At 40.1% G+C, this 27,642-nt stretch overlaps 1 protein-coding gene and 1 pseudogene across 3 annotated transcripts in view; both read left to right on the top strand.

Annotated features, from left to right (window-relative positions):
• The window catches only part of SLC44A1 (solute carrier family 44 member 1), a 222,279-nt gene that overhangs the window by 57,177 nt on the left and 137,460 nt on the right, over window positions 1-27,642 (top strand). For all 3 annotated transcript variants that reach the window (XM_060014397.1, XM_060014396.1, XM_060014399.1), the window contains exon 3: window positions 5,674-5,816. In XM_060014397.1, coding sequence (XP_059870380.1) covers window positions 5,674-5,816 — 143 coding nt within the window. The remainder of the gene's footprint in view (window positions 1-5,673; window positions 5,817-27,642) is intronic.
• LOC132426825 (Y-box-binding protein 1 pseudogene) lies at window positions 2,255-3,515 on the top strand (annotated as a pseudogene).

Below are 27,642 nucleotides of genomic sequence, written 5' to 3'. Positions count from 1 at the left end.
CCTTTGTACCTTGCACGGCATCTTGCGTTTTTATGTGCTCAATAAATGCTTATTGAGTGGATATTTCCTAGACTTCCAACCATTCTTGTTTTTTTCCTCTTTCCTCTTTCTTAGAGTAATGTATCCTATTAAACTTTAAAGAAATCCAGAAATCTGGCAGATTGGCAAAGCTTTTAACTTTGTTTTTGAAATTTGCTTGCATAAGTATTAGTTCTGCATCAGGCATTCTAATTCTATCCCGTCTGCTGGGTCCTAATAGCCCCCTTGTCTCAGGGTTCTCAGAACAGGAGGAAGAGAAGCCAAGTGTTACTCTGAAGTCTGACAAATTAGTTATTAGCAGACTGACTCCAAGTGTTGATTGAGATAAGAGAGGAAGTCTTTGAGAAAAAAGCCTGGATATATTTTCATTAATCCCCGGGAGAAGGCTGTAAGCCTGAGTCTTTTTCCCCCATCTTTTTATCTTGAAGTATGCTTCATAATGCCATATTCATGCCCCATCCCCACCCCTCATGCATGTTTTGTTGACTTTTTTTTTCTTCAGAGAGAAACTAAGGCCTCTGCCTTGCTCAGTTGCACGGCAAATGCTCCACGTGTGAAATTCGAACAGCTTGTGAAATAAAATATGTCCCTTTTTTTGACTGACAGTGAATGAAACTAAGCCAAAACTCTTACTTAAGTTGAACTAATAAACCCTGTGATGTGAAGGGGAAATGAGCACAGTTCATTAATTAGCAAATTGTCTTTTCTCTGACGTAGGCAGTAGGTACTTATTAGTTGCCAGATCTTGCCTGTGATCTACCATCCCTGCATCCCTTTATCTGATTTGAGTCACCTCCTGTTTGTTATTAGATTTGTCTGCTCCTTCTCTCTCTCTTCAAATAGCAGTTCTGAAAGCACTTCAATAGCTTAGTCATTTTAAGATTTTAGCCAGGATTCTCTTCCTTACTAATAGACTTACTTTCTCTCTAGTGATTGCTCCCTGCTCTGGGTGTATAAAAGCTTTCCTCGTCCCCCTTATCATTTGCTTAGTTAATGTGATTTCCTTCTGTTGAGTACGGCCCCCATCCGCCTCACGGAGCCATTAAATTATTGAGTGTGTTCTGTGAAATTTCTCTCAGCCTATTTTAATTTCATGTACCACATTTTTTCTCATTTGAAACTGTATTGCTTCCTGCATTTGGATTTCACATTTTTTTAAAAAAGGAGATTGTCTTTTTAATTATATTTGGCCTAGTTCTCCATTGTCACTACTTGTACCATATGGGAAGTCTCTGGAATAACAGTCTTGGTTTCTTTCTATCTTATTAGCTTCCTATTCTCCTTCCTTCTCTGCTGCAGCTTTTTACCCTCTCCACCCTAATGCTTTGGGAAGCTACTAAGAAGTTTAAATGGCCTCTGTGAAAATATGTCAGTGTCCCATTTTACCGATATATATGTAACATTTATAATTTATACTCTGCCTACATCCCAGAGGGATATGAGGTGGCTTATGATTTTTTAAAAAAACAACACAAACACACACACATGCACAAAAACCACATGTCCCACAGTATTGTTAAAAATAGTCATAAAGGGAAATCAGAAACCATTTAAGGCAATCTGTAACACAAAGTACTTATAAACATAAGAAGAATATTTGTATAAAAAGTGAAAGAAGAACATAACCTTTTAATTATGCAAGGGCTTTCCTATTTTAGACTAGTAGTGAAAGAAGATTGTAATTGTGGTCTGAATGTTTCTGTGTCATAACAAAATGACTGACACTAGTTCTCACTTTCCCTGACCCTTTAGAAAGTCTTGTCTAAAATAGAGAACTGAAGGGGTTTTTGGTTTGTCCCCAATTACTGTTGTCAACCTCTTTAGTCTGACTTTCTTACTAACAGGCACCATACATTGATCACCTGCCATGTACCAGACCAGCTAGAAGTCAGAGATGCATTATCTCATTTAGTCCTCATCATTAGGCTGTGAAACAGTTGATATTACTTTGTGTCAGAGATGAGGAGGAAACATCTAAGTAGGTAACTGGATCAAAGTTATACAGGTAGTAAGTGGTAGAATGAGGGTTTGAATCCAGAACTTTCTGGATTCCCTTTCTATTACTCTGTGATCTATAGAAAAGTTAAAGAGCTGTATTGGAAAAGTTAAAGAGCTGTATTGGAAAAGTTAGCCATGAAACCTCCAATATTTACCTCCACCTCCAGTTTTGTTTAGTGTAGGGCTTCCTAATTTGAAGTTCAAGGATATGCTTAAAATGGCATGCTGGGAGAGCCGACCCCAGAGAGCCCCGAGCAGCGCCACCGCTTCCGCCGACCTAGTTACCATCACAGCCTGGGAGGAGCCGCAGCTGCTGCAGGGGGCCCCAGTCACCGTCGCCGCAACCAGGAGCAGCGAGGCCGAGAACACCACGCCCTGCACGACGGGCAGCGGCGGCACAGGCGGCCTCATATCAGCAACGCCTGCCGGCGGAGATGACAAGGCCATCGCAACGAAGGTTTTGGGAACAGTAAAATGGTTCATTGTAAGAAACGGGTAGGGCTTCATCAACGGGAATGACACCAAGGAAGATGTATTTGCACACTAGATTGCCGTAAAGAAGAACCCCAGGAAGTACCTTCGCAGCGTAGGAGATGGAGAGGCTGTGGAGTTTGATGTCGTTAAAGGAGAAAAGGACACGGAGGCAGCAAATGTTACAGGCTCTGGTGGAGTTCCAGCGCAAGGCAGTAAATGTGCAGCAGACCATAACCATTATAGACGCTCTCCACGTCGCAGGGGTCCTCCCCGCAATTACCAGCAGAATTACCAAATCAGTGAGAGCGGGGAAAAGTATGGAGTATCGGAGAGCGCTCCTGAAGTCCAGGCCCAATAACGGCGGCCCTACCGCAGGCGAAGGTGCCCACCTTACTGCGTGCGGAGACCCTATGGGCGTCGACCACAGTATTCCAACCCTCCTGTGCAGGGAGAGGTGAGGTAGGGTCCTGACAACCAGGGCGCAGGAGAACAAGGTAGACCAGTGAGACAGAATATGTATCGGGGTTATAGACCACGATTCCGCAGGGGCCCTCCTCGCTAGAGACAGCCCGGAGAGGACGGCAATGAAGAAGATAAGGAAAATCAAGGAGATGAGACCCAAGGTCAGCAGCCACCTCAACGTCGGTACCGCCGCAACTTCAATTACAGACGCAGACGCCCAGAAAACCCTAAACCACAAGGTGGCGAAGAGACAAAAGCAGCCGATGATCCACCAGCTGAGAATTCGTCCGCTTGTCTGCTCCCGAGGCTGAGCAGGGTGGGGCTGAGTAAATGCCAGTTTACCATCTCTACCATCATCCGGTTTAGTCATCCAACAAGAAGAAATGAATACGAAATTCCAACAATAAGCAATGAACAAAAGATTGGAGCTGAAGACCTTAAGTGCTTGCTTTTTGCCTGCTGACCAGATAACTAGAGCTATCTGCATTATCTATGCAGCATGAGGTTTTTATTATTTTTACCTAAAGACGTATCTTTTTGGTAATGACAAATGTGTTTTTTTTTTTTTTAAAAAAAAGCCTGGTTTTTCTCAATACACCTTTAAAGGTTTTTAAATTGTTTCATATCTGGTCAAGTTGAGATTTTTAAGAACCTCATTTTTAATTTGTAATAAAAGTTTACAGGTTGATTTTTTCAAAAAAGTCAACAAACTGCAAGCACCTGTTAATAAAGGTCTTAAATTTTTAAAAAACGGCATGCTGATTTGCACATGCATATGTATGTTGGGGAGTATACATATTTTTCTCATGTCTTAATATTGGCTTGAAGTTCTGAGGTGGGACTAATTGCCCTGCAGTCTCCTTGGAGGAGTCAGGAGAGAGGGAGAGGGAAACCAGGGTGAGGGTGAATGAGTGAATACTGACCAGCCTATGCCTAACTCCAGTGCTAGCAGTTAGCTGTGCTTTGAGGCAGAAGGGTACTAACATGTACTGAGATAGACACTTTACATTATTATCTTAGGTATTTGTCACAGCAGCCTTAGTGGTAAGTGGTTTTAGCCCCAACTTAGAGATGGGTAAAGTGAGGCATGGAGAATTAAGCAAGTTTGTCCAAGGTCACCTGAGTAGAAAATGGACTCATCAGTATTCCACTGATCAGTGCAGGTTTATCTGACTCCAAAGCCCTTGGTCTTTCCCTTACAACATGTTCTCATTTCTAGCGACTGTAATAGCCAACATTTATTGAGCCTTTACTATGTGCCAAACAGGATTCTTAACCCCTTACTGGATTGTTTCATTTAATCCTTACAGCAGCCTTAAGAGCAACACTCATTATCTTCATTTTACAGGTGAGTAGATTGAGGCACAGGGAAGTAAAATAACTTGGCAAAAGGATCAGAGGGTGAGAGGGTAGCGAATCAGGCATAGTCTCTGCTCCAAGTCCACTTTCTTACAAAGCGTAGTTTCAAGACGTTTTCACTAGGTAGACCTACACTCTCTACGCTTCCCCCTTCATTTTCCTTACCTGCACGATAAACATAGAGGAGCTATTTAGAAAAAAGAGTTTGTTTGCCTTTTTAGGAAAGTAGGTTTAAGGGGGAAATCCTTTGAGGCATTGCATATGAGTACAGTATTTACCAGTGTAGACCTGAGCTCTAGCAGGGCTGCTTAGGTAAGTACTATTCATGATACTTGGCTGTGATGAGTGAAACAGTGATAATCTCTATCTTCATTCGTCAGTTTAATAAAGATAACAAAAAACTCAGCCTTTTTAATGACCGTGTTGCAAGAATATTTCTTAACCCCCGTTCTTTCTCCCAATTCAGTCAGCTTATTAGTAGTGACTCACCTTATTTCCTGTTCTTAATGACCAGTAGCCTGCAGTTGAGTGTAGGGTTTTATTGCTTTGCTTTGCTTTGGTCAGTGCATCCTCAATTTAGCAAGCATGATGCAGTTCTGAAGGAAGTACCGTTTGCCTTTGGCACTGTGGCGAAGCATATTCCCATGAAATGAAGTGACCTTTGCGGCACACGGACCCAGTGCCTCACTCTCCTCGAGTCTCCAATATTCAGAGCGTGGCGGTGCTTCATGGTATAATTCTTTGGCTCGTATACAACTTTACTGCAGGATGGGAACAGAAGTGTTGTGTGTACTGAAGTGATAGTGATTCAAAACCCACATACCTATTGTTCTTTGAATTTTTGTCTTTCATCTGTTGCTGTTGTTCATTTAACAGAACTCTTTTACAACCAAATAAAACTAAAGAATGAAGAAAGCTGGGTCTGAGTCTATGCTCTGATCTTTACTAGCTTCTATGGCCTTGGGCAACTTATTTGCTCTCTGGGCCTCAGTTTCCCCATCATCAGGATTAGAGAAAGTGTATGAGAAGCATCTGGTACAGATCCAGGCATTGAGCAGATGTTCAATACAGAGAAGCTGCTATTATTATTGTAAAATGCAAAGACAACCTTATGATGTAAAAGCTTGAGATTTGTTATTGTAGCAAATAGTGTTGCCCTGTGGACTGCTTTGTATATCGCTTATGTGAAATCCAAGGAAAACAGTGAAATAGTGTTTGCAAAAGGAAAGATAGCTCTTTGTTCCCTTCAAGGGACAAAAGCAGCTCATTATTTTATCAAGTAGTGACTGTTGCTATTGAAATGGTTTATTTGTATGTTTTTTTCTGTTTTTTTCCCCCTAGGGATTTATTTGTGGCTTTTCAGTAGCAACAGGTGCAGCAGCAAGACTAGTGTCAGGATACGACAGCTATGGAAATATCTGTGGGCAGAAAAATGCAAAGTTGGAAGCAATACCAAACAGTGGCATGGACCACACCCACCGGAAGTGAGTAGACTGGCTGAATGGTGAACACTGGAAACTTTGAAGGGGAGGGGGCCTCCTGCTTTTCTTACTGTTATAAAGATAATATCTTACGGCATATTATTTTTATATGCTTCCTGATGATGTTTTTTTATTTTCTTTTTAACTGTCCACTTGAATCATTTCTAGTTTTGGTCTATAAATACATTTTCCAGGAAACAAAATTTGGTGCCATGTTAAAATGGGCTACCTTGAGGTTTTAATGAGTAAATGCATGATTTGAGAGGGTTACTCTTGTACTCTGTTTTCCAACTCACCTTTAGGCTGTACACTAAGTTTTAACACAGAAAATAATATAATATTTTTCTTCCTGAGAGTGTACTTGATGGAAGGCAGAGGGATAATGGATTTTGACACATTAAAGTTATAATAAAGCATTTTGTGCTGCATCATTTATAAGTACACATTGATTTCCAATTTTATAAGAGATATATTTTCTTTGTCAGACTTTGAAATTTCTTTTGGGTTCTCAAGGTTCAGCGTTTGGATTTCATGAAATTCCTGACTTAATCGCCTCTTTTCTTCAAAAGAGCTATTTTTTCATTTTTAATGTCTATGGGGTAAATATATTTCATCAAACATTTTATGTATGATAGTATGTTTGTTCAAACTGTGTATTTATGCCCCATCAAACTTTATTAGACAGCTCTAATAAATAAATACAGGTCTTCAGAATTAACCGAATTAATTTTAAGGTAACAGGTTAACCAATTCCATTAATGAACTTTATAGGAAAAGGCTAAAGCAGATAAAAACATTTTTTAGACTGTAGTTCTATTATATTTGGGGGGATATAATAACTATATTTACTGTTAGATAAATGTGTTGGTTAAATCTGAGCCCCTAATTAAGTAGAAGATTCATTTGATAAATGCAAAGACTTGAAAAAAATCCAAATAGTTCATCATATCTTAGAGATAGTCCTCCATTTAATGAAGGAATAATGCAGTTCAAATAAATAATTCTAAATAATGATCATGAATACTTGCATAGTATGCCATAGTCAAAAAGTATATAATACCAACCTGTGGGGTAGGTGTAGCAGAGACTTAGAGAGATTGAATGACTTCCCCAAAAGTCTGGTGGGCAGTGGATGTCCAAGACAGACCATGGGCTTTTCTCTTGATAGGTACCTGCATCCCTTAACAGAAGAAGTGAAAATTGGACTCTCAGAGCATAATTTGGAGAATTGTTTCATTTGTCCTTCTTTTTGATTGCTTCATGAAATTAACACAAATTTTAGGCTTTGTGTTATTTGTTGTAGCAAATCTACCCAAACTTCTTATTTTGAAATAATTTTAGACTCATAGAGAAGTTGCAAAAATAGTACAGAGTTCTGCATATATATATATTTTTGAAGGTAGTGTCAAATATTTGTAACTCTTTAATGCTGTTGACATGTACCAAACATAAAATATTACCATTTAGATAACTGAGGAGACAGGAGGAAAAGGGCTCTACTTCCTCAGGTCTACTGCTGAGATGAGGTCGTGATCTTTCTTATGGCTCCCTTTTTAACTTGCTGGTAACTCCAAGCATATTCTTACCATAAAGTTTGTGTAACTGTCACTTCATCCTTAAGCTTATTAGGTTCATTTGATCAGTTTTTAATTTCAAATCCTCAGATTATTCTATGTACATTTTGGCCTCTTGAAAAGAAAGCCTGCTTATTTTTCTGAAAAAGTGGTTCCCTTTCCTTGCATGCTTAGCACAGTTGAGACACATTCATGGATAGCTTGTAGGGTAGTGTCCCAAGTATAGCTATGCCTTAACTCATGTATATATGTTTAAAATTTATTTTTTTAATTTTAAAATTTTTTTTTTTTTTTGCGGTACGCGGGCCTCTCACTGTTGTGGTCTCTCCCGTTGCGGAGTAACAGGCTCTGGACGCGCAGGCTCAGCGGCCGTGGCTCACAGGCCCAGCCGCTCCGCGGCATGTGGGATCTTCCCGGACCGGGGCACAAACCCGTGTCCCCTGCATCGGCAGGCGGACTCTCAACCACTGCGCCACCAGGGAAGCCCTAAAATTTATTTTTGATCTCTACTTCTTCTTCTCTGCATATGAACATTTTTAGCGCTGAGCCATCTAAGTATCTCTATCTATAAGTAATAATTTTTTAAATAAATGAATGGTACTGTTTTGAACATATCTTTCTCAGGTAAGTCTATCCTATTTGGATTTGAGAGGAGGTAGAAAATCTTTGTGTTTGTTACCTGTACTCCATCCTTTTTTTTTTTTTTCCTGCCAAATGCATTGGTTTCCTCCTTTTTCACACATCTTTGGCTTTATTATGAATACCATGCCCTTCCATTCCTATAGAAATTTTTATATCTGTTTTGTCTGCTGTTACCTCAACTTGACCTTGATCATTTTCTCCCATCCCTTATCCTCAGCCCCTAGTTCCTGGTACTTACTAGAACCTCCATACATAGTTGTTGAATAAGTTAATGAATGAATCCTCTAAAATCTTGAATACAGCTCTTTTTTGCCTTCATGAATATTGTTTCCTCTATCAGAAAAAAAAAATCCTCTTATTCTTCATGTGGCTAAATTCTATTCATCCTTCAGCTCTCAGTATAAATGTTACTTTCCAGAAAGGTCTTTTTTAAGCTCATAATTTGTCTCATTTTATCCTGTAAAATGTGTAATTATACATTTATTTTGTGATTCTTTGTTAAATGTTGGTCTCTTCTAAGTTCTATGAAAGCAGAGGTGAGGTCTGTTTTGTTCACTGCTGTATCCTCAGTACCTGGAATGTAGTAGGCACTCAATTAAACGTTTGTTGAATGAGTAAATAAATTTATTTATTTTTTGGGTTTCCCTGGTGGTGCAGTGGTTGAGGGTCCGCCTGCCGATGCAGGGGACACGGGTTCGTGCCCCGGTCCGGGAAGATCCCACATGCTGCGGAGCGGCTGGGCCCGTGAGCCATGGCCGCTGAGCCTGTGCGTCCGGAGCCTGTGCTCCGCAACGGGAGAGGCCACAACAGTGAGAGGCCCACGTACCGCAAAAAAAAAATTATTTATTTTTTTGAATATGTTCTCAAAGTGAATTACTGAGTCTAAGGATCTCAATATTTAAAGATTATTAATGCATATCACTAAGTGCCTTTCCATACAGTCTGTTTCATTTACATTCCCACCAACAAAGTGTCTGAGATTGTTTTATCTTTGCTAGTATTATTAGTTTTTGTACTAATCTGATCAATCACAAAGTGGTGTTCTATAGTTTTAATTTGCATTCCTTTGATTATTCATGAATGTGAACCCCCTGCCCAGCGCTGCCGCCCCCGCCCCCCCACCAATGTTTGTTGGCCTCTCATGAAGACTGTTGTGCCAGCATATCTATTCTTGGTCTTCTTATCTCTAATCTTCTCCATCCTTTATACTGTGATAGGATTAAGTTCTTTGAAGCACTTTTTACTGTCATTTCCCTGCTCTAGAGCCTTTCCTTTTGTGTGATTATCTACAGTATTGAAAATGAGCCCACTTAGCCCTACCGTGACCTAGACCCAATGTACCTCTTCAGTCTTAGCCAGGTTTCTCAGTGTAATGATACTATTGTCCATGGTATTCAGTTTATTCTACCTCTGTGCTGTCCCTCTACCTCTCTGCCAATCTGAATTCTTGAAAAAATGTGGGTCTCATACCCTCTCTATGGACTATTTCAAAACTAACTTTATCCCAGAACTTTATACTTGGATTTCTATTTCCTTTAAGTTGTTCTCTAATTATGCTGTGCTTCTTATCTGCTTGTATTAATGATCAGTTGTTAGGTAACAATATTTCCATAAACTTAGTGGCATTTATTATGTCACAGTTCCTGTGGGTCAGGAATCTGGATTTGCCTTAGCTGGACTCCTGCTTCAGAGTCTCTCAGAAGGCTGCAGTCAAGGTGTTGGTCAGAGCCGGCGTTCTACTGGGGAAGTTCCCCTGCCAAGCTCAGGTGGTTGTTGGCAGCACATACCCCTTGAGGATTGTTGGACTGAGAGACTTAGCTCTTTACTGGCTGTCAGCCAGAGGCCACCTTCGTTGCATGCTACGTGGGCCTCTCCACATGGCAGCTTACTTCAAAGCCAATGGGGAGGGAGTCAATACAGAGAGTCTGCTAGCAAGATGGAAGTTACAGTCTTATGTAATGTAACTATGCAAGTAAGATCCCCTCACCTTTGCCATATTCTACTGGTTAGAAACAAGTCACAGGTCCCACCCAAACTTAAGGGGAGGGGTCTGAATTATAGGAGGTAGGGATAATTAGGGCATCTTAGAGTCTCAGTGCCACACTGCCCAGCTCTGTCTCCCTGGAGCACCATGTTTTGTATGACTCCTAAATTTCAAAAACCAAGAATTGTTTCATAAGGGCTTATTGAATTGCAATAAAATAGGAAGGAGGTAAGTCAAGAGAGTCATGGGAAGGGAAATGTCTTTGACCTGTTCTAACCAGAAAATTTAAGATACCAAGACGACTGTAAGAATTCTATAGTAGTAAAGAAAAGTCTGTGTTTATTTTTTAATCATTCTAACTATAATGTGTTCTTTTTCTCCAAATAATATTTACTGTAGTAATAAAGATGTATAGGAACATGGCAGACAATATTTTATGAGATACTGGAAGGCCTCAACTTCAAATGGATTATATTCCCGAAGTTGATTTTTAAGTCAGTTGCTTGAGATGTATAAAACTTTTCTGCCTAGAAACAATGCTATAAATAAAGTTCTGACGCTGGGTCAACGTAGAAAAGCTCATGTATCTTAGAACCATAAAGTGCCAGAGATGAAAGGGATCCTTAAGATTATCTAATAGGTAACCTCCTTAAAGCATTGCATCAAATATTTGTGAGTGCCAGCTAAGGCCCGGAGAAGAAAATGACTTGTATTTATAGCTGAGCTATGGTATTAATGTTACTATAGAGCATGGGTGTGGCTTATAGCCATTTTTTTTGGTATTTGGTAGTGGGGATTGGGATGGTAATAATATATTTTGAACTCTGATTGGCAATTCCAAAAACATATCTCTTCTGCCACATTCTAGATTGCCTATCATTTTCAAAACCATAAAGCTAGTCTTAGGGCTTCCCTGGTGGCACAGTGGTTAAGAATCTGCCTGCCAATGCAGGGGACATGGGTTTGAGCCCTGGTCCGGGAAGATCCCACATGCCGGGGAGCAACTAAGCCCGTGCGCCACAATTACTGAGCCTGTGCTCTAGAGCCTGCGAGCCACAACTACTGAACCCGTGTGCCACAACTACTGAAGCCCAAGTGCCTAGAGCCCATACTCCACAGCAAGAGAAGATACTGCAATGAGAAACCTGCACACCTCAACGAAGAGTAGGCCCCGCTCACTGCAACTAGAGAAAGCCAGCATGCAGCAATGAAGACCCAACACAGCCAAAAATAAATAAATTTTTAAAAAAACAAAAAAGTAAAATAAAGTTAGTCTTAGAGTGTATGTGTCAATTTTTAGACAGAGAATCATTATTATTATAGAAATTGTTCCGAGAAAGGAAGCCCCATCTATTTTTATCTTATTTAAAATTTATATTTATTTATTTATTTTTACAGTAGGTCCTTATTGGTTATCTTTTAAATATAGCAGTGTGTACATGTCAATCCCAAACTCCTAATCTATCCCTCCCTCCTTCCTTCCCCCCTGGTAACCATAAGTTCATTCTCTACGTCTGTGAATCTGTTTCTGTTTTGTAAATAAGTTCATTTGTATAAGTTTTTTTTTTAGATTCCGCATATAAGTGATATCATATGACATTTGTCTTTCTCTGTCTGACTTACTTCACTTAGTATGATAATCTCCAAGTCCATCCATGTTGCTGCAAATGGCATTATTTCATTCTTTTTATGGCTGAGTAGTATTCCATTGTATATATATACCACATCTTCTTTATCCATTCATCTGTTGATGGACATTTAGGTTGCTTCCATGTCTCGGCTATTGTAAACAGCAATGAACATTGGGGCGCATGTATCCTTTCGAACCATGTTTTTCTCTAGATATATGCCCAGGAGTGGGACTGCTGGATCATATGACAACTCTATTTTTAGTTTTTTTTTGTTTTTTTTTTTGCCGTACGCGGGCCTCTCACTGTTGTGGTCTCTCCCATTGCAGAGCACAGTCTCCGGACACGCAGGCTCAGCGGCCATGGCTCACGGGCCCAGCCGCTCCGCGGCATGTGGGATCTTCCCAGACCAGGGCACGAACTTGTGTCCCCTGCATCGGCAGGCGGACTCCCAACCACTGCGCCACCAGGGAAGCCCGTATTTTTAGTTTTTTAAGGAACCTCCATACTGTTCTCCATAGTGACTGTACCAATTTACATTCCCACCAACACTGTAGAAGGTTATCTTTTCTCCACACCCTCTCCAGCATTTATTGTTTGTAGATTTTTTGATGATGGCCATCCTGGCTGGTGTGAGGTGATATCATGATAGTTTTGATTTGCAAATCATCAAATCATCCATCAAATCTCTGCTTTATCCTTATCAATTTGGATAAAGCAGAAATGCTTCTAGTCCTAAGATACCTGAATTAGTGTATATGAGAACTATATGGGGGCAAAGCATCTAGCTCTGTTGACCCCGGTAAGACGATTGGAGGAGGGGAGGTACTGTGTTTCCTCCATGGATAGTCCCCTTTTCTGGTTGCTTGGGATGGGAGAGGCTAAGGCAAGGTGGCAGTGGCTCTTAGTATACATAGGCTATCATAAGGCCGGGTGAGGGTATGTAGGGAACTGCTTTTAATCATTTTGATATAGGCATTATATTATTAATAGAACTCTGTTCTCCATTCTGCAAACAATCCTAACATACAGCTTAGTGTCCACTTTCTCTGTTGCTCTAAGAAGTTTTCTCAGCTTATCTCACTTATCAATATTGATCTTTCTGCAGAGGTTCTGAAGGTACCTCTAATACACAAATGTTTTGTGTGTACTTTTTTTTTTGCACAAATCTAATGTTCTTCTTTATCTTTTTGGCTTTTCTCTAAGGAAGCCATTAAAGTCCCAATCACTGATAAAAGCTCTGTGGCCCTAAAATGCCTCTCAGATTTCAGATGAATCAGTGTCAACAAGATGTACAGGAAGCAGAGGTCTGAGGAGGTTGATGGCATGTATGTGTGAGTAAAATCCATAGGGGGCATTTTATTTGAGACCTTTTTCAGTTACCTTCATAATATTTAGCAGGGTATCTAGTGTGAGTTTTACTTCTTTTCTTTAACTGTCTCATTCCCCAGAAATCCACAGCTTAGAATGTTTGTGCTGGAAGGGCCCTTGAGATCACTGAGCCCCTTCATTTTTTTTTATTATTATTTTTTTTTGCGGTACGCGGGCCTCTCACTGTTGTGGCTTCTCCCATTGCAGAGCACAGGCTCCGGACGCACAGGCTCAGCGGCCATGGACCACGGGCCCAGCCGCTCCGCGGCATGTGGGATCTTCCTGGACCGGGGCACGAACCCGCGTCCCCTGCATTGGCAGGCAGACTCCCAACCACTGCGCCACCAGGGAAGCCCCGAGCCCCTTCATTTTATAGGTGAAGAAACTGGGGTCTAGGAAACATTAGTGACTTGACAAAGACAGTAATACCAGGACTAGCTCTCCACTCTCCATGCTTAGTATAGTGCTCTTTGCATTATATGCTATGCTGTCTCTGGTAAGCTACACAGTGATTCTACTTTCTCACCCTTTCCACTTTTGGGGCCTCTCCCTTCCAACATTTAAAGATGAAAGAAACTTAGTAGAACATGCAAAGAAGAAAGGGCAGGTTATATAAATCAATAAAGTTATAACTAAAGAAACTTTGTAAGGAACCAAAGCACCTATACAATCTCTGAAGGCTTTGAATAATTTGGAGGCAATCTTGTGTGTTTCTTTCTCTGTAAGATAAAGAATATGAATTTTAATGATGAAATGCATTTTTCTCATTTCACATTTGTATATTTTTACCATTTGTATGTGTTAAATATTCATTGAAAAACATGTAGCTTAAAACTGGCAATGTTACTTTCTTAGTAAGATCATTGATTGTTTAATAGGCAATAGTCTTATTTTAAAGAAACTGTCTATTTTTATAATCTCTACATGGATACAGAATAGGACTTCAGGGACTTCCCTGGTGGTCCAGTGGTTAAGACTCCACACTTGCAGTGCAGGGGCCCTGGTTCGATCACTGGTCAGGGAGCTAGATCCCGCATGCTGCAACTAAGACCTGGCATAGCCAAATAAATAAATAAATAAAATATTAAAAAAAAAACAAAAAAAAGAATGGGACTTTAGTGGCCACTGAATCTCAGAATTCTGTAGGTTTAGTGTCTGGTTCAGTCTATCCCATGATTGCTAATTACCTTATTAACTTTTTCCCCCTGGTTTCTTTTTTTTTTAATTGAAGTATAATTGATATACAATACTATATAAAGCTTATTAACTTTTATGATGTCTGATTTATTATTTAGGGGGTTGGTAGTGATATTATACCCATATGAAGAATGTGTTCACATTTTAAACTACCCATGACCAGACTGCCAAGCTTTCTGGGCCTATACTATGCCGTATAACCATATATTTTAGGAAGAACTTAAAAAAAAAATTAGTTATCATATAAAACATAGACCTGTTTTGAAGACTTTTTAAAGAGTTATCAAATCTTGTTGACTATGCATACCTGTCTCTGTTTGAAAAAAAGAAAGACTAGAAAAGTAAAGATACAATTTGCTAGAATATTCACTTTGAGGATCCTTTTATCAGCTATGTACAGTTCTTTCTGTTTACGTCGCTAGGGCTTATTTCTCTTCCTCCCAATGACTTAAATCAAATTACTGCCTACTGAATGACTATCCTTCACCATGCTTTAAAATTCTGTTTATTATTTTAGTCGTCAGCAAACAGTTATTGAAAATCTACTGTGTGCTAAAAACCTCTATTAAGAATAGCAAAATAGGAAACAACCTAAATGGCTGAAAAGAGAGGTTTGCTTTAATTCATTCATTCATTCATGAATTATATTTCTTGGCCATCTTCTTTGGGTTAGGCATTGGAGATTATACTCCTGAGAAAAATAGGCACACTCTTATCTCATGGAAATTACCATCTAGTAGAGCAAACAGAACTTAATAATATCATCATATAATCACAAATGTTATTACAGCTGTCAAAAGTGTTATGAAGGGCGAGATATAAGGGCACCAGAGTGGTTATAACAGGAGGACCTGGCGCAGTCTGAATACTATGGAACGGTAAAAATGATGGTATAGAATTATGTCCATTGACGTGGAATATCCACATAACATTATTAAGGGGAAAATAAAGTTATAAATCAGTATATATAGTGTGATTTTTATTTATATATATGAAAAATACATGTACATAATAAAGTATAGAATGACATGAAAATATTAACAGTGTGATTAACTGTTGAATTATGGGTCATTTAAATTTTCTTTTATGCTTCTTTTTTTCCTAAGTTTTCTACCATCAGTGTATATTATTTGGGCAATGAAAAAAAAATTAGAGTTAAAAAAAAAGGAATTCACAGTCCCTGTCCTTGAAGAGCTTGCGTTCTAGTGAGGAAGACAAAATACACAGATAAACTATGACAGTGCAGTGTGGGGCATCCTATAAAAGTGTTGTATATTGAAAGCTGGGTGACTCCAGTTTCCTGGGTTCCTAACTGCAGGCAGGTGGGGACAGGAAAACAAGGCAATTTGGTGGTGGCACTGAGAGCACTATTGTGTTCAGTTCTACTGCTTATGTAACAAATTGCCACAAACTAAGTGCCTTAAAACAACAAAGTTTTGTAAATCAGAATTCTGTGCACAGCACAGCTCAGCTGGTTCCCTGCCCCAGGTTTCACAAGGCTGACATCAGAGGGTTGGCAGGGCTGTGTTCCTTACTAGAGGCTCTGGGGAATGAACCTTCTTCCAAGTTCATTCAGGCTGTTGGCAGAGTTCAGTTCCATGTGCCTGTAGGACGAACTTCCATTTCCTTGCTGGCTATCAGCCAGGGGTCATTCTCAGCTTCTAGAGGTAACCTATGTATTCTGTAGCCTATATATTCTGTGGCTTATGGTCCCTTTCCTTCAACAACAGTGGGTCAAATCCTTCTCAGGCTTCAATGTTTTTGACTTCCCCTTCTTTAGGGTTGCCTCTTAGTTCTAGATTGTCCATGTGGGTTAGAGAATCTCTCAGCCAATGACTCGGGGCTCAGGAACAGAGTCATTCAAAGTAGGATTTTTTTAGAGCCCCAGTTAGGTGAGTTGGGGGTTCAGAGCAGAACTTGCATTCTAGCAGGGGAAAAATCAAATAAAGTAGATCTGTGGAAGGAGGGCATACATAGTGATGATGGTGCAGGAGGGAGCTGATGATGGATGGTCATGTGGGTTCTTGGCCCAAGAGGCAGCTCCAAGAGCCCACCTATAGTGAGGATGAGATTCCGATTAGAATGCTAAGCTTGGTTCTTGTTGGCTGAAGAACATCGTCTACAGGTTGGAGTTCTGCAGGCCAACCTAAAGCCTGATGAAAACTGGTGCACACAGTAAGGAGCTCCCAGCTCTGTCTTGTGGAGTTGTAGAAACTTAGGAGGACAGAGGTAGCACATTTATCCGTTGTGCTGGGTTTTATGGAGTGTCCCGGGTATTCTTCAGAGCAGCCCAGTAGATATCTGCTCATTCCCACACTTAAGGATAAGTTTGAACAAATGGAGATACTTTGAGCCTTTGTTGAGTTTGCCTTTGCTTTGAGGGAAAGCACTCTCCTCTGTGCCCTCCTGTCAAATACTCTCTGACTGCAACATTAACCTACCACCTGTCCTAGTTTGGCTTGACACAAAAAAGAGCAGCCTAGATAGATACTTCACTTGAACTTGCATTTGTGGACTCATTTGCCCACAAATTTACAAGCATTTGGAAACAGTAACATTTATGATGTTCTATGGAAACTTACTGTATTATTTATGCAATTTTTTCCTAATTTTTCATTTTTTTCTTGTGAAAGTTGTAAAAATGATAGTTAAACTTTCAGAAAGCAGATTTATGATGGCATCTTTGGAAAATAGTTTTTGTCATTTCATGATTACACCCTCTTTATCCTGAGTTTTTAAAACACTTTTTACAAAGTAACGTCTGTATTGCTAGTGAAATTCTTCCTTTAGGAAAATACTTACTCTGGATAATACTGCTAGCAATTTGAAAGAAGAGATCCAACTGCATGCCATAGGAAATTCAGGACTTGAAAGTCAAAATGTTGAGCAGGTTCTAAATAAGGAAGTAAAAAGCCACTCAACAGAATTAGATGATAGGCATACACCTAGACAAGGGAGGGATGATTGGTTTCTCTGTGTTACCTGCCTAGGTTATATACTTGACATGTCTAAGTTAAACAACTGATTGCACATCCTCAACCTAGAGTCTTACTACTTGGGTTGGTTCCAGGTTAACCAGACAGCTGTAAAAGTTCTTTGTTATTTTGTCATTGTACATAAGCTTATGGATATGACCTTTGTCATATACTTTAGGTTATTATGAACCACTTCAACTATGAATTTTATAGTCATCAATTTGCAACCTACTTATTATGTTTATCTGGATGTGAGAGTTGAGGGCAACTGAGAAGTTAGAGGGTATACAGTCCACACATGACCACACTCACTTCTGACACCAAATGCAAGTTCAGGGGTCCACAAGACCACCTTTAGTTTAGATAATTTTCCAGAAGCCCTGACAGAACTTACTGAAGTCTGTTACACTCACAGTTACAGTTTATTACAAGGAAAAGCAAACAGTTGTAAGGAGATGCTAACAAGAGAAGCTGTACTGTTGTTCTCTCTCCCTGGAGTCAGGGCATGTGACTTGCTTGGCATTGATGTGTGATAATATGCATGGAGTATTGCCACCTGGGAAGCTCAGCCAGGCTTCAGCATTCAGAATTGTTATAGGGCTCCATTATGCAAGCATGATTCATTACCCATGTGGCTGACTCAGTCTCAGCCCCTTCTGGTCAGGCTGATACTATATGATCCAAAACTCCTGGTCTACATGACATTGCTGATCTTTCTAAGAGTGGTCAACTTCCACCCTAAATCCTATCTGGTGAGGCCCACCTCCAGCCTTCACATTGTTGACTACCTGCCTCAACCTAAATCCCCAGGCAAATAAAGACACTTCTACAAAGCTTAGAGATTAACTCCCCAAAGCCCAGGGCAAAGTCCAGACCTCTTTCTGAGTAGGTTAAATTTGTTAGTACCCACTGGGACTCCTTAGATTAAGTTGCATTTTGTAAAATGCATTTTCAAGATGAAATTTAAAATATAGTCTTATTGAGGTATAACTTACGTATAATAATTTATCCATTTTAAGTGTACAGTTTTGGTAACTATACAATCATGTGCTCCCCATCATAATCCATACTTCTTTTACCCCCAGAAAATTACCTCATGCTCATTTGCAGTCAATCCATGCCCCATCCTTGTCCGCAAATAACCACCGATCTGCTTTCTGTCAGTATAGTTTTGCCTTTTCTAGAATTTCATATATATACATGGAATCATACAGTGTGTAGTATTTTCTCACTTTTTTTCACATAGCATAATAATGTGAGATTCATCCATGTTGTTAAATATATCAGTAGTTTGTTCCTTTTAAATTCCTGAGTAGTATTTCATTGTGTGGATATATAACGTTTTGTTTATCTGTTCACCAGTTTTTGGGTGTGTGTGTGTGTGTGTGTGTGTGTGTGTGTGTGTGTGTGTGTGTGTGTGTTTTCCATGCTTAACATTTTTTTCTATTGTGAATAACACTGCTTTGAAAATGTGTGTATATGATGTTGTATGAAGGTCTGTTTCATTACTCTTGGGTAGATACGTAAGATTGAGATTGCCAAGTCATATGGTGAGGCTATTTTTAACTTTATAAGATATTACCAAACTGTTTTACATTCCCACTAGGAAAGGAGGAGAGTTACAGCTGCTCCGTCTCCTCACTAACATTTCATATTATCAGGCTTTTTAATCTTAACTATTCTAGTACATGTGTAGTGGTATCTTACTGTGGTTTTAATTTTCATATGTCTAGTGACTGATGATGTTGAGCATCTTAAGTGCTAGTTGACCATCCATATATCTTCTTTTGCAAAGTATTTAAGTCATTTACACATTTTAAAATAAATTGGTTTGTTTGTTTTAATAAGTTATGAGTTCTTTATGTATACTAGATAAAAGGCCTTTGTCAGGCATGTTCTGTAAATATTTCTCTAATATGAGGTTTTCCTTTTCAATTTCTTGATGGTATCTTTTGACAAATGAAAGTTTTTAATTTTGATGAAGTCTAATTTATCCATGAGATAAATTTTAAAAACATCACACAAAAATGTGTCTTTTTAATGGTTCATGCCTTTTGTTTTCTAAGAAATCATTGCTGTACCCCAAAGTCACAAAGATTTTTTTGTTTTCTTCCGGAAGTTTTTTTATTTAGCACTTATGTTTAATGTTTGTGTACAGTGCGGAGAGGTCAAGGTTTGTTTGTTTTTCCCATATAAAAATCTAGCTATTTCCACAGCATTTATTGAAAATGTTGTCTTCCCCATTGAATTACCTTGGCACTTCTGTCAGAAAACAATTTCATTTTAAGTCTGAGGGCATGAGGGAAGTTTATGGAGTTTATAGTAGTGGCAGGTACCAATATTATGGAGAAATAGTCTATTTAAATATAATAAGGATGTCACCTTTTTTATAGTATTATTTTAAGTAAATAGTTGCAACAAATCATATAAATGAGATAAGTGAAATGTGTGTAAATCAATAGAGAGAAAAATAATGCTATTTGTCAATGACAAGAGACTGTATCCTGAATGTTTAGGAGATTCAACAAAAACATGTGTTGCAATGAGATGCTTAAATCATGGGTTATAAAAATATGCCTAACTGAATTCAGTCATTTATTTTGTCAGTAGACAAAATGTAATGAAAAAGATAATACTTGTTTTATTAAAAAATCTAACAAGATATAGGGCCAAATACAGAGAATTATAATACTTCAGTAGAAAAAAAGAAAACAAATAGTAAGAGAAATATAGTCTACTCCTGGCTGAGTGGTCTTAATATGATAAAGACGACAATACTAACAAAGTTAATTTATAGATTTAATATAATACCGGTTAAGATACCAATAGGATGTTGAATTGAATTTGAGGATAGTATAAATCACACAGTAAAGGAGCAGGCAAGAACTTCAGGGGGCAAATGTTTTTAAAAATTGTTCTTGTTCATAAAATTATTTGAGAGGGTTAGAATTAGGTGCATATATTTTAAGATAATTAAATGAAGATAAAGATAAGGAACCATACCATGGAAGTAGAGAAAAGATTAGACCAAAAATCTAGGTTAGGTGTGGTTACTGAAGTTGATCATCAAATTAACTGTGAACTTTCTGTCTTTGAAGGCAGAAGAGGGAACCAGAAGTTGCAATTCAAAGGCCTTTAGGCAGACACTGTTCGTCACTTAGGTGGCCTGGGAATAAGACAACAGGGAATGTTGGACACTTTGAACTTTATATGTGTGTGCCCATATGAAGGAGGGGAGGTGGTGGCTGATTGGTTCTAGCTGATTCTTGGCATGTGGGTACATGGTCCCAGTGATACTAATTTTTCAAAAGAAGCCAGAAATTTATAGGCACGCTTATGACCTAATCACCTCCCAAAGGCCCCTATACCTCCTAATACCATCACCTTTGGGGGTTAGAATTCAACATGTGAATTTTGGGGAGACACATTCAGACCATAGCACCTATCATCTACTGATTTTTATTTTATTTATTTTACTTAATTTATTTATTTATTTTTGGCTGCATTGGGTTTTTGTTCCTGAGCGTCGGCTTTCTCTAGTTGCAGCAAGCGGGGGCTACTCTTCGTTGCGGTGTGCGGGCTTCTCCTTGCAGTGGCTTCTCTTGTCCGCAAATAACCACCGATCTGCTCTAGGCACGTGGGCTTCAGTAGGTGTGGCACATGGGCTCTAGGCACGTGGGCTTCAGTAGGTGTGGCACATGGGCTCAGTAGTTGTGGCTCACGGGCTATAGAGTGCAGGCTCAGTAGTTGTGGCACACGGGCTTAGTTGCTCTGCAGCACGTGGGATCTTCCCGGACCAGGGCTTGAACCCATGTCCCCTGCATTGGCAGGTGGATTCTTAACCACTGCACTGCCAGGGAAGCCCTAGTGATCTTTAAATACTGGCAATTAGTGTACTGGCCAGACAAAATGTGTAGGGGGGAGGGGTTACTCATTGTCTAAGTAAGAGTTATGTGTGTATAGTTGTCATTATCTAATTAAGGATTGTGTAGCTTAGAGAGGAACAAAGGGAGTTTTGCCATTCAAGACCAAAATCTATTCCAAAGTATATTAACAAGACTACCTGAATGTGTGTTAATAATACTGATGGAAACAAAATAGAAATATCAGAAATAAACTCATAGTAGTTCAATATATGAGAAAAGCGATCAGTGTTTAATAAAAAACATTGTTGAATGATAATATGAAGAAAACTGCATTTAGCTCTATCTTAATCTCATACCATGTGGAATAAATCCCAGATGAGTTAAATTTTTTTTTTTTTTTTTTTTTTTTTTTGCGGTATGCGGGCCTCTCACTGCTGTGGCCTCTCCCGTTGCGGAGCACAGGCTCCGGACGCACAGGCTCAGTGGCCATGGCTCACGGGCCTAGCCGCTCCACGGCATGTGGGATTTTCCCGGCCCGGGGCACAAACCCATGTCCCCTGCATCAGCAGGTGGACTCTCAACCACTGCGCCACCAGGGAAGCCCCAAGATGAGTTAAATATTTTTAAACAAACATTATGTACTTACCTTTGTTATGGAGAGATCATTTATACATTGTTGAAGCAATAAAGAAATAAAATAGGACCAAGATAGGCATGTTTGTTTATCAAAAACTTCGATTCTCTGATATAAAGAAAAAAGCAATGCAGTGAGAATAGTATTTGTTGTTTTTCTCTGATAGGTAAGATTTTCTCTGAAATTGGGATGTATCTATAAGTAGGCAGGTAACCAGTTATGGTTTACACTGTAACCAAGGATGGTTTGCACTAGAGAGAAAAACATGAATATGTTTGGCTTAAAGATCTTCATTTGTAAAGTGAAGATAATAGTAGTACCTACTTCCTAGGGTATTTTGGAGGAATGAGTATGATAAATGATGTCTACTCTTTAGCACATTGCCTGGAACCATAAATGTTAACTGCTATTTATTATAATCATCTTCATTATTACCATCTTCTAAAACAAGTTTCAAAGTTACTTATCAAAGCTTTTAACCCAGTTGGGGAAAACAGCTATTTTAACCAACCTTACATTTGCATAGTTTACAAAGCGCTTTCACATCTTCTGTCTCATTGATTCTCACCCTAGACATGGAACTGTTTTAATTTCTTCCCAGTGGGGGTTTTCAGGATTCACTGTTCTGTAGTCCAGCTTCATCTTCATCATCACCCTTAAATCAATTCAACCTGATTCAAGAATTCCCCATTCTGACCACAGCCTTCTCTCTCCTTCTGGCTTGGGTGTTCTTCTTTGCCCACTGGAGTCATTCTTTCACTTCTAGTCCTTTGACTCCTGTACTTTCTAAACACTCTTCCTTCACTACTTTTATCCTTATTTTTTCTTCTAATATAATTTTTTTATAATGTGTGATAGTATCTAGTACCTTTCTCTGCCTTACTCTGTCTTTCTCAAAGATTAAAAAGAGATCTGTGATGGGCAAAGGATCTGAATAGATATGTCTCCAAAGTGGAGAGATCAATGACCAATAAGCACATGAAAAGATGCTCAACATCATTTGTCATCAAGGAAATGCAAATCAAAACCACAGTGAGTTACCACTTCACATCCACTAGAATAGTTATAATAAAAAAGACATACAGTTAAATGTTGGCAAGAGTGTGGAAAAATTGGATCCCTTTTACATTGCTGGTGGGAACAAAAAAGGTACAGCTACTCTGGGAAATAGTCTGGCAGTTCCTCAAAATATTAAACATGGAGTTACCATATGACCTAGCAATTCCACTCCTTGGTATCTACCCAAAAGAAATAAAAACATATGTCCACACAAAGACTTGTATACAGATGTCCACAGCAGCATTATTCATAATAGCCAAAAGGGGAAAACAACACAAATGTGCACCAGCTGATGAACGGATAAATAAAACGTGGTATATCCATACAAAGGAATGTTATTTAGCCGTCAAAAGGCATGAAGTACAGATATATGCTACAACATGGACAAACCTCAAAAACACTGTGCTAAGTCAAAGAAGCCAATCACAAAAGACCACATATTACATGATTACATTCATATGAAATGTTCAGAATAGGCAAATCTATGGAATGAAAATAGATTAGTGGTTGCCTAGGGCTGGGGGTTAGAGAGTGTGGGGGGATTGGAAGTGACTGCTAATAGATATAAGGTTTCTTTTGGGGGTGACAATGTTCTAAAATTAGATTGTGTTGATGGATGAACAACTTGGTAAAATGCACTTAAAAACATTGAATTGAATTATACAGTTTACAGGTGAATTTTATGGTAAGCAAATTATATCTCAGTAAAGCTTAAAACTAAAAAGAAAAATAAATTTCTGGCCTTTGGCTCTTAGCAGATAGGATTTATTTTGAGTACTGGAACAAGATGATTTTGAGAATCATCCCTTTGTGTAGTGTTGACCATGAACTTGGGTTTAGGGGTATTCTTCTAGTTAGCTAGATTAAATAGAAAACTTTTTCTTGTAGCTCTTATGAAATATTTTTAAAAGGCTGTTTTAATTTGCTTTCTGTCTTAGTTTAGTATAAGGAACACAATACGATATCTGACTCTTGTTTACCATTCTTGCAATTGTTTCTCCCTTTAATGGACAAGTATAAGGAGGAGACAGACACTGTAGCTAAACGGGAGAATCATTTTCTCCCCATGGTTTCCAGTTCCATGCCTTTGTTTTGCAATGTTGGTACCTCTTTTGGCTCTTTGCTCATCTTACTTTACTCTTAGTTTTAATCTCTTTGGGGGCTTTTGACAATCTGTTCAAAACTGTGAACTATGAAGTCTCTCTTCAGAAAACTACACGTGAATTTGTACCAAATTTTGCTTACAATTTCAGGAGAGTCACAGATTTCACTTAGGATAAGAATCTTTTTTTTTTTTTTGCGGTACGCAGGCGTCTCACTGTTGTGGCCTCTCCCGTTGCAGAGCACAGGCTCCGGACGCGCAGGCTCAGTGGCCATGGCTCACGGGCCCAGCCACTCCACGGCATGTGGGATCTTCCCGGACCAGGGCATGAACCCGTGTCCCCTGCATCAGCAGGCGGACTCTCAACCACTGCTCCACCAGGGAAGCCCAGGATAAGGGTCTTTACCCCATACACTCACTTTAGTGATCTCATGCACTCCTAGGGGTGAGGTTATCATTTATATGCTGATAATTCCAAAATCTCTGTCTCTTGTCCAGATTTCTCTGCTAGAACACTACAGCCAACTGTCTAGGTCCACTTGGACACCCCACAGACACCCCTGACTCAAATTGTCTGAAGTTGGAACATGGTCTTTATCCCTCCTTACTGTCCTCCTCCTCCTGAGTTCTCTGTCTTATTGAACGGAACAAGAGCCCAAACCAAGGATGCCTTAGCCGCCCTGGCCTAAATCAGATGCTAAGCGTCCTTCTTAGTTTCTTCCTTCCCCTCTCTCTATATAGTCATCGGGTTTTCTTAATTATGCCTATGTGCTCTTGAAGTCTCCTTTTCATTCCCTTTCTCACCCTAGTCCAAGTCATCCTTTCTTGGTAGGGATTCAGTAGCCTCCTGCCCAGTCTCCTTACTTTCTCTCTTGCTCATCTTTAATTCAGTCTCCCCATGGCAGCTGATGAACTCTCAGTGACTTCCTAGTGTCTTTAGAATGAACTCCAAACTTTCTGACATCTTTAATACCGCTTGCAAGGCCCTCTGTGATCTAGTTCCAGCTGGGCTGTCCAGCCATCTGTCTCTTGCATCACTGTCCATATCAACCATCCCGACCTTTTCCATTTTCTCAGTAATGCCATGCTGTCTGTCACTTCATAAGCCTTTGCTGCTCTCTTCCCCCCTGCTTCCACCCCTCTTCCTCCACACCTTGCTGACTCTTACTCACTCTTTAGGTTCCGGCTGTAGATTTTCTTTCTTCTGGACTCCTATCCTGACTCTCCATTCATAGGGCCCTTTTGATGCATCCTCTGCTATCCTCCTTTCTCTGTTAAAGCATTTACACACAGTTTTGTCATTGCCTCCCTACTCTCTGGGCTATAAACGCTGGGAAGGGAGACACTGGCTTGCGTTGGTCTTATTTTTCACTGTATCACTAGTGCTTATTTAGTCCTGCACCTGGCAAAGTGTTCAGTAAATTTCTGTTGAATGAGAGCTGTCTCTTTTTACCTAAAATATCTTCTTCCTTCCCTTCCCCTCTACTCTTGCCACACTTGGTAAAATCTTACACACTTGCCACCCATTTATTAATTCAACAAATAAGAATGAAGCTCTTTTCTTATTCCAGGCACTATTGTAGGCAGTGAGCATATAGCGATGAATTAAACAGTTGAATATCTCTGCCTTCTGGGAGCTAATACTCTACCAATGGAGAAACGTAATAAACAGATAAATAAGTAAAATATACATTGTCTTATTGAGTGTAAGTGCTGAGGAGAAACAAGGCAAGAAAGATGGATAAGGTGCATCAGAGTAGAGAGATGGCATTTTAGATAGGGTGGTCAGGGAAGGCTTCTTTGAGAAGGTAACTTTTAAGTGAAGGCTTGAAGCAAGTGGAGGAGCTAACAATAGCCATGCTGCTATCTGAGGAAAGAACATTCCAGGCAGACAGAGGTGCAAAGGCCTCATGTGAGAGTGTGCCGGGCTGTTTGAGAACAGACTGGAGACCCGGGGGGAGTGAGGTCAGGGAGGTATTTATTCTCTGAATATCAGTTGCTGCCTCAATCCAATCCCTGGTCTTCCTCCATAGTTGTTTTTCCCAGCTCTCAGTGCTATGAGTTTCCCAAGAAGGACTCTGAAAATTTCTCTTCTTAGCAGTGACCTGTGAATCAAGGGCCGTGGCGGTGCTGGCGTAGAAAGCTGCCGTGCTGGTGAGGGTTCAGTTGCTTCTTTGGAGGTTGGTGAGGTGCATGCTTAGGCATTGCTTTAACAAGAACTACCTCTTTCTCAGGACGGTTTCACCATTTTCTCATTGGGATTGGGGGGGCAGTGGGAAAGTGGGACACCACTGTCATCAGCCTCATGTGTTGGGCTCCCCACAGTTCACCTCAGTCCTTTTCTGTTCTCTAGTCTGTCTTCGTGGAGTCTCGGGGCCTTTATAAAAATTGTACAGCTCTGTCAGCCGCTATCGGGAGTTACAAATTTGAAGTCCAGTGGTTGCTCTCAGCTTGTTTCTCTCTCTCCCCTTAGCTTTGTCCCAGTAAAGTTGTAGTTAATTATGTTGCATTTAGTTGTGTTGGGTTAGGTGGGGTTTCACCGACATTAGTGTGCTGGCCCCGTAGCGCTATTCTTGTGTAACACAGCTCTTCGTGGGGTAATTGGGTCCCACCCCGGCTGGGATGACTGGATTTGCCGTGCTGGCATCCCACACAGGAAGTAAGAAACCTCCTCTGGGCAGAATTCCTCTGTGAGTGGAGTACAGACCCGGGGTTCTCTGCAGTCTATATTTAGCAGTAGCAGAAGCCTCTGCTAGGCTGTCCTGTTTTCCTTTTGGTATGACTCACTAATGGCAGCATACTCTGTGAAAAGGGGCTATAAATTGTAAATTGATATGAGGTAATAATTGGGAAAATGATCAGACTCCATTTTTATTCCCCTCTGGGGAAAACACGTGTCAGGAATCACTAAAGCAGAAGGCGGCGGAGGGATTTTTCAGCCGGCTTTCCAGTTTTAGTGCTGCAGGGCTTCCATCCTGATTAGAGAGGAGAGAAGCCAAATTTGGCAGGAGGCGGCCAGCAGACCCAGTATCTGCTTGCCACCTTTTGCTCCAAAAAGCCTTGCTGCAGAGAGTTGCCATGGCAGCGAGAGGCAATTTAATGGCAAAGGCTCATCTCTGGGGCAGCGCGCTGCTGGTACTGTAGCCTTCCCCTCTCTGGCCTTCGATCCAAGAGGCTGGTTATACGAGGGCATCACTGTGTCGTGGCCATTTGAAAGCAAGTTGTCTAATGGAGTAGAATTGAAAGATGCTCCCAAGTCTAGGGATGGCTATTTCTTCCAGCTCCTGCCTCTCCTTGGTGCATAGCCCTTTGATGTCCCATCCTGTAGTACACTTTCTCAAGTTATTTGCAATTCCTTAAATATGCTCTTTCATGCTTCTGTGCTTTTCCATATGCAGTTTCTTCTGCCTAGAATGCTCCCTTCCCCATCTGTCTGGAAAATTCCTACTCACTTTCAAAACGTGGCTTAGCTACTGCCTCCTGCTCTGTAATGCTTCCTCTAACCCCATATCCTCTGCGGAATTACACCGTTTCCTCTGCCATCCAAACCCTGCCTCATATCACGTGATTTTGAGATGACTCCGTAGTTTTCTTTTCTTCTCTAGTTACTTGCATTCAAGAATTGTTTTGTGGGGTTTTTTTTTGTGTGTGTGAATTAAAAAAAAAATTTTATTTATTTTTTGGCTGCATTGGGTCTTCCGGGCTGAGAGCAGGCTTTCTCTAGTTGCAGTGAGTGGGGGCTACTCTTCGTTACGGTGTGCGGGCTTCTTGTTGAGGCGGCTTCTCTTGTTGTGGAG

Source organism: Delphinus delphis, chromosome 6 (genome assembly GCF_949987515.2).
Source record: "Delphinus delphis chromosome 6, mDelDel1.2, whole genome shotgun sequence".
Lineage (NCBI taxonomy): Eukaryota > Metazoa > Chordata > Mammalia > Artiodactyla > Delphinidae > Delphinus > Delphinus delphis.
The sequence above is the reverse complement of the archived record's forward strand: the minus strand, read 5'-3'. Positions and strand labels throughout refer to the sequence as shown.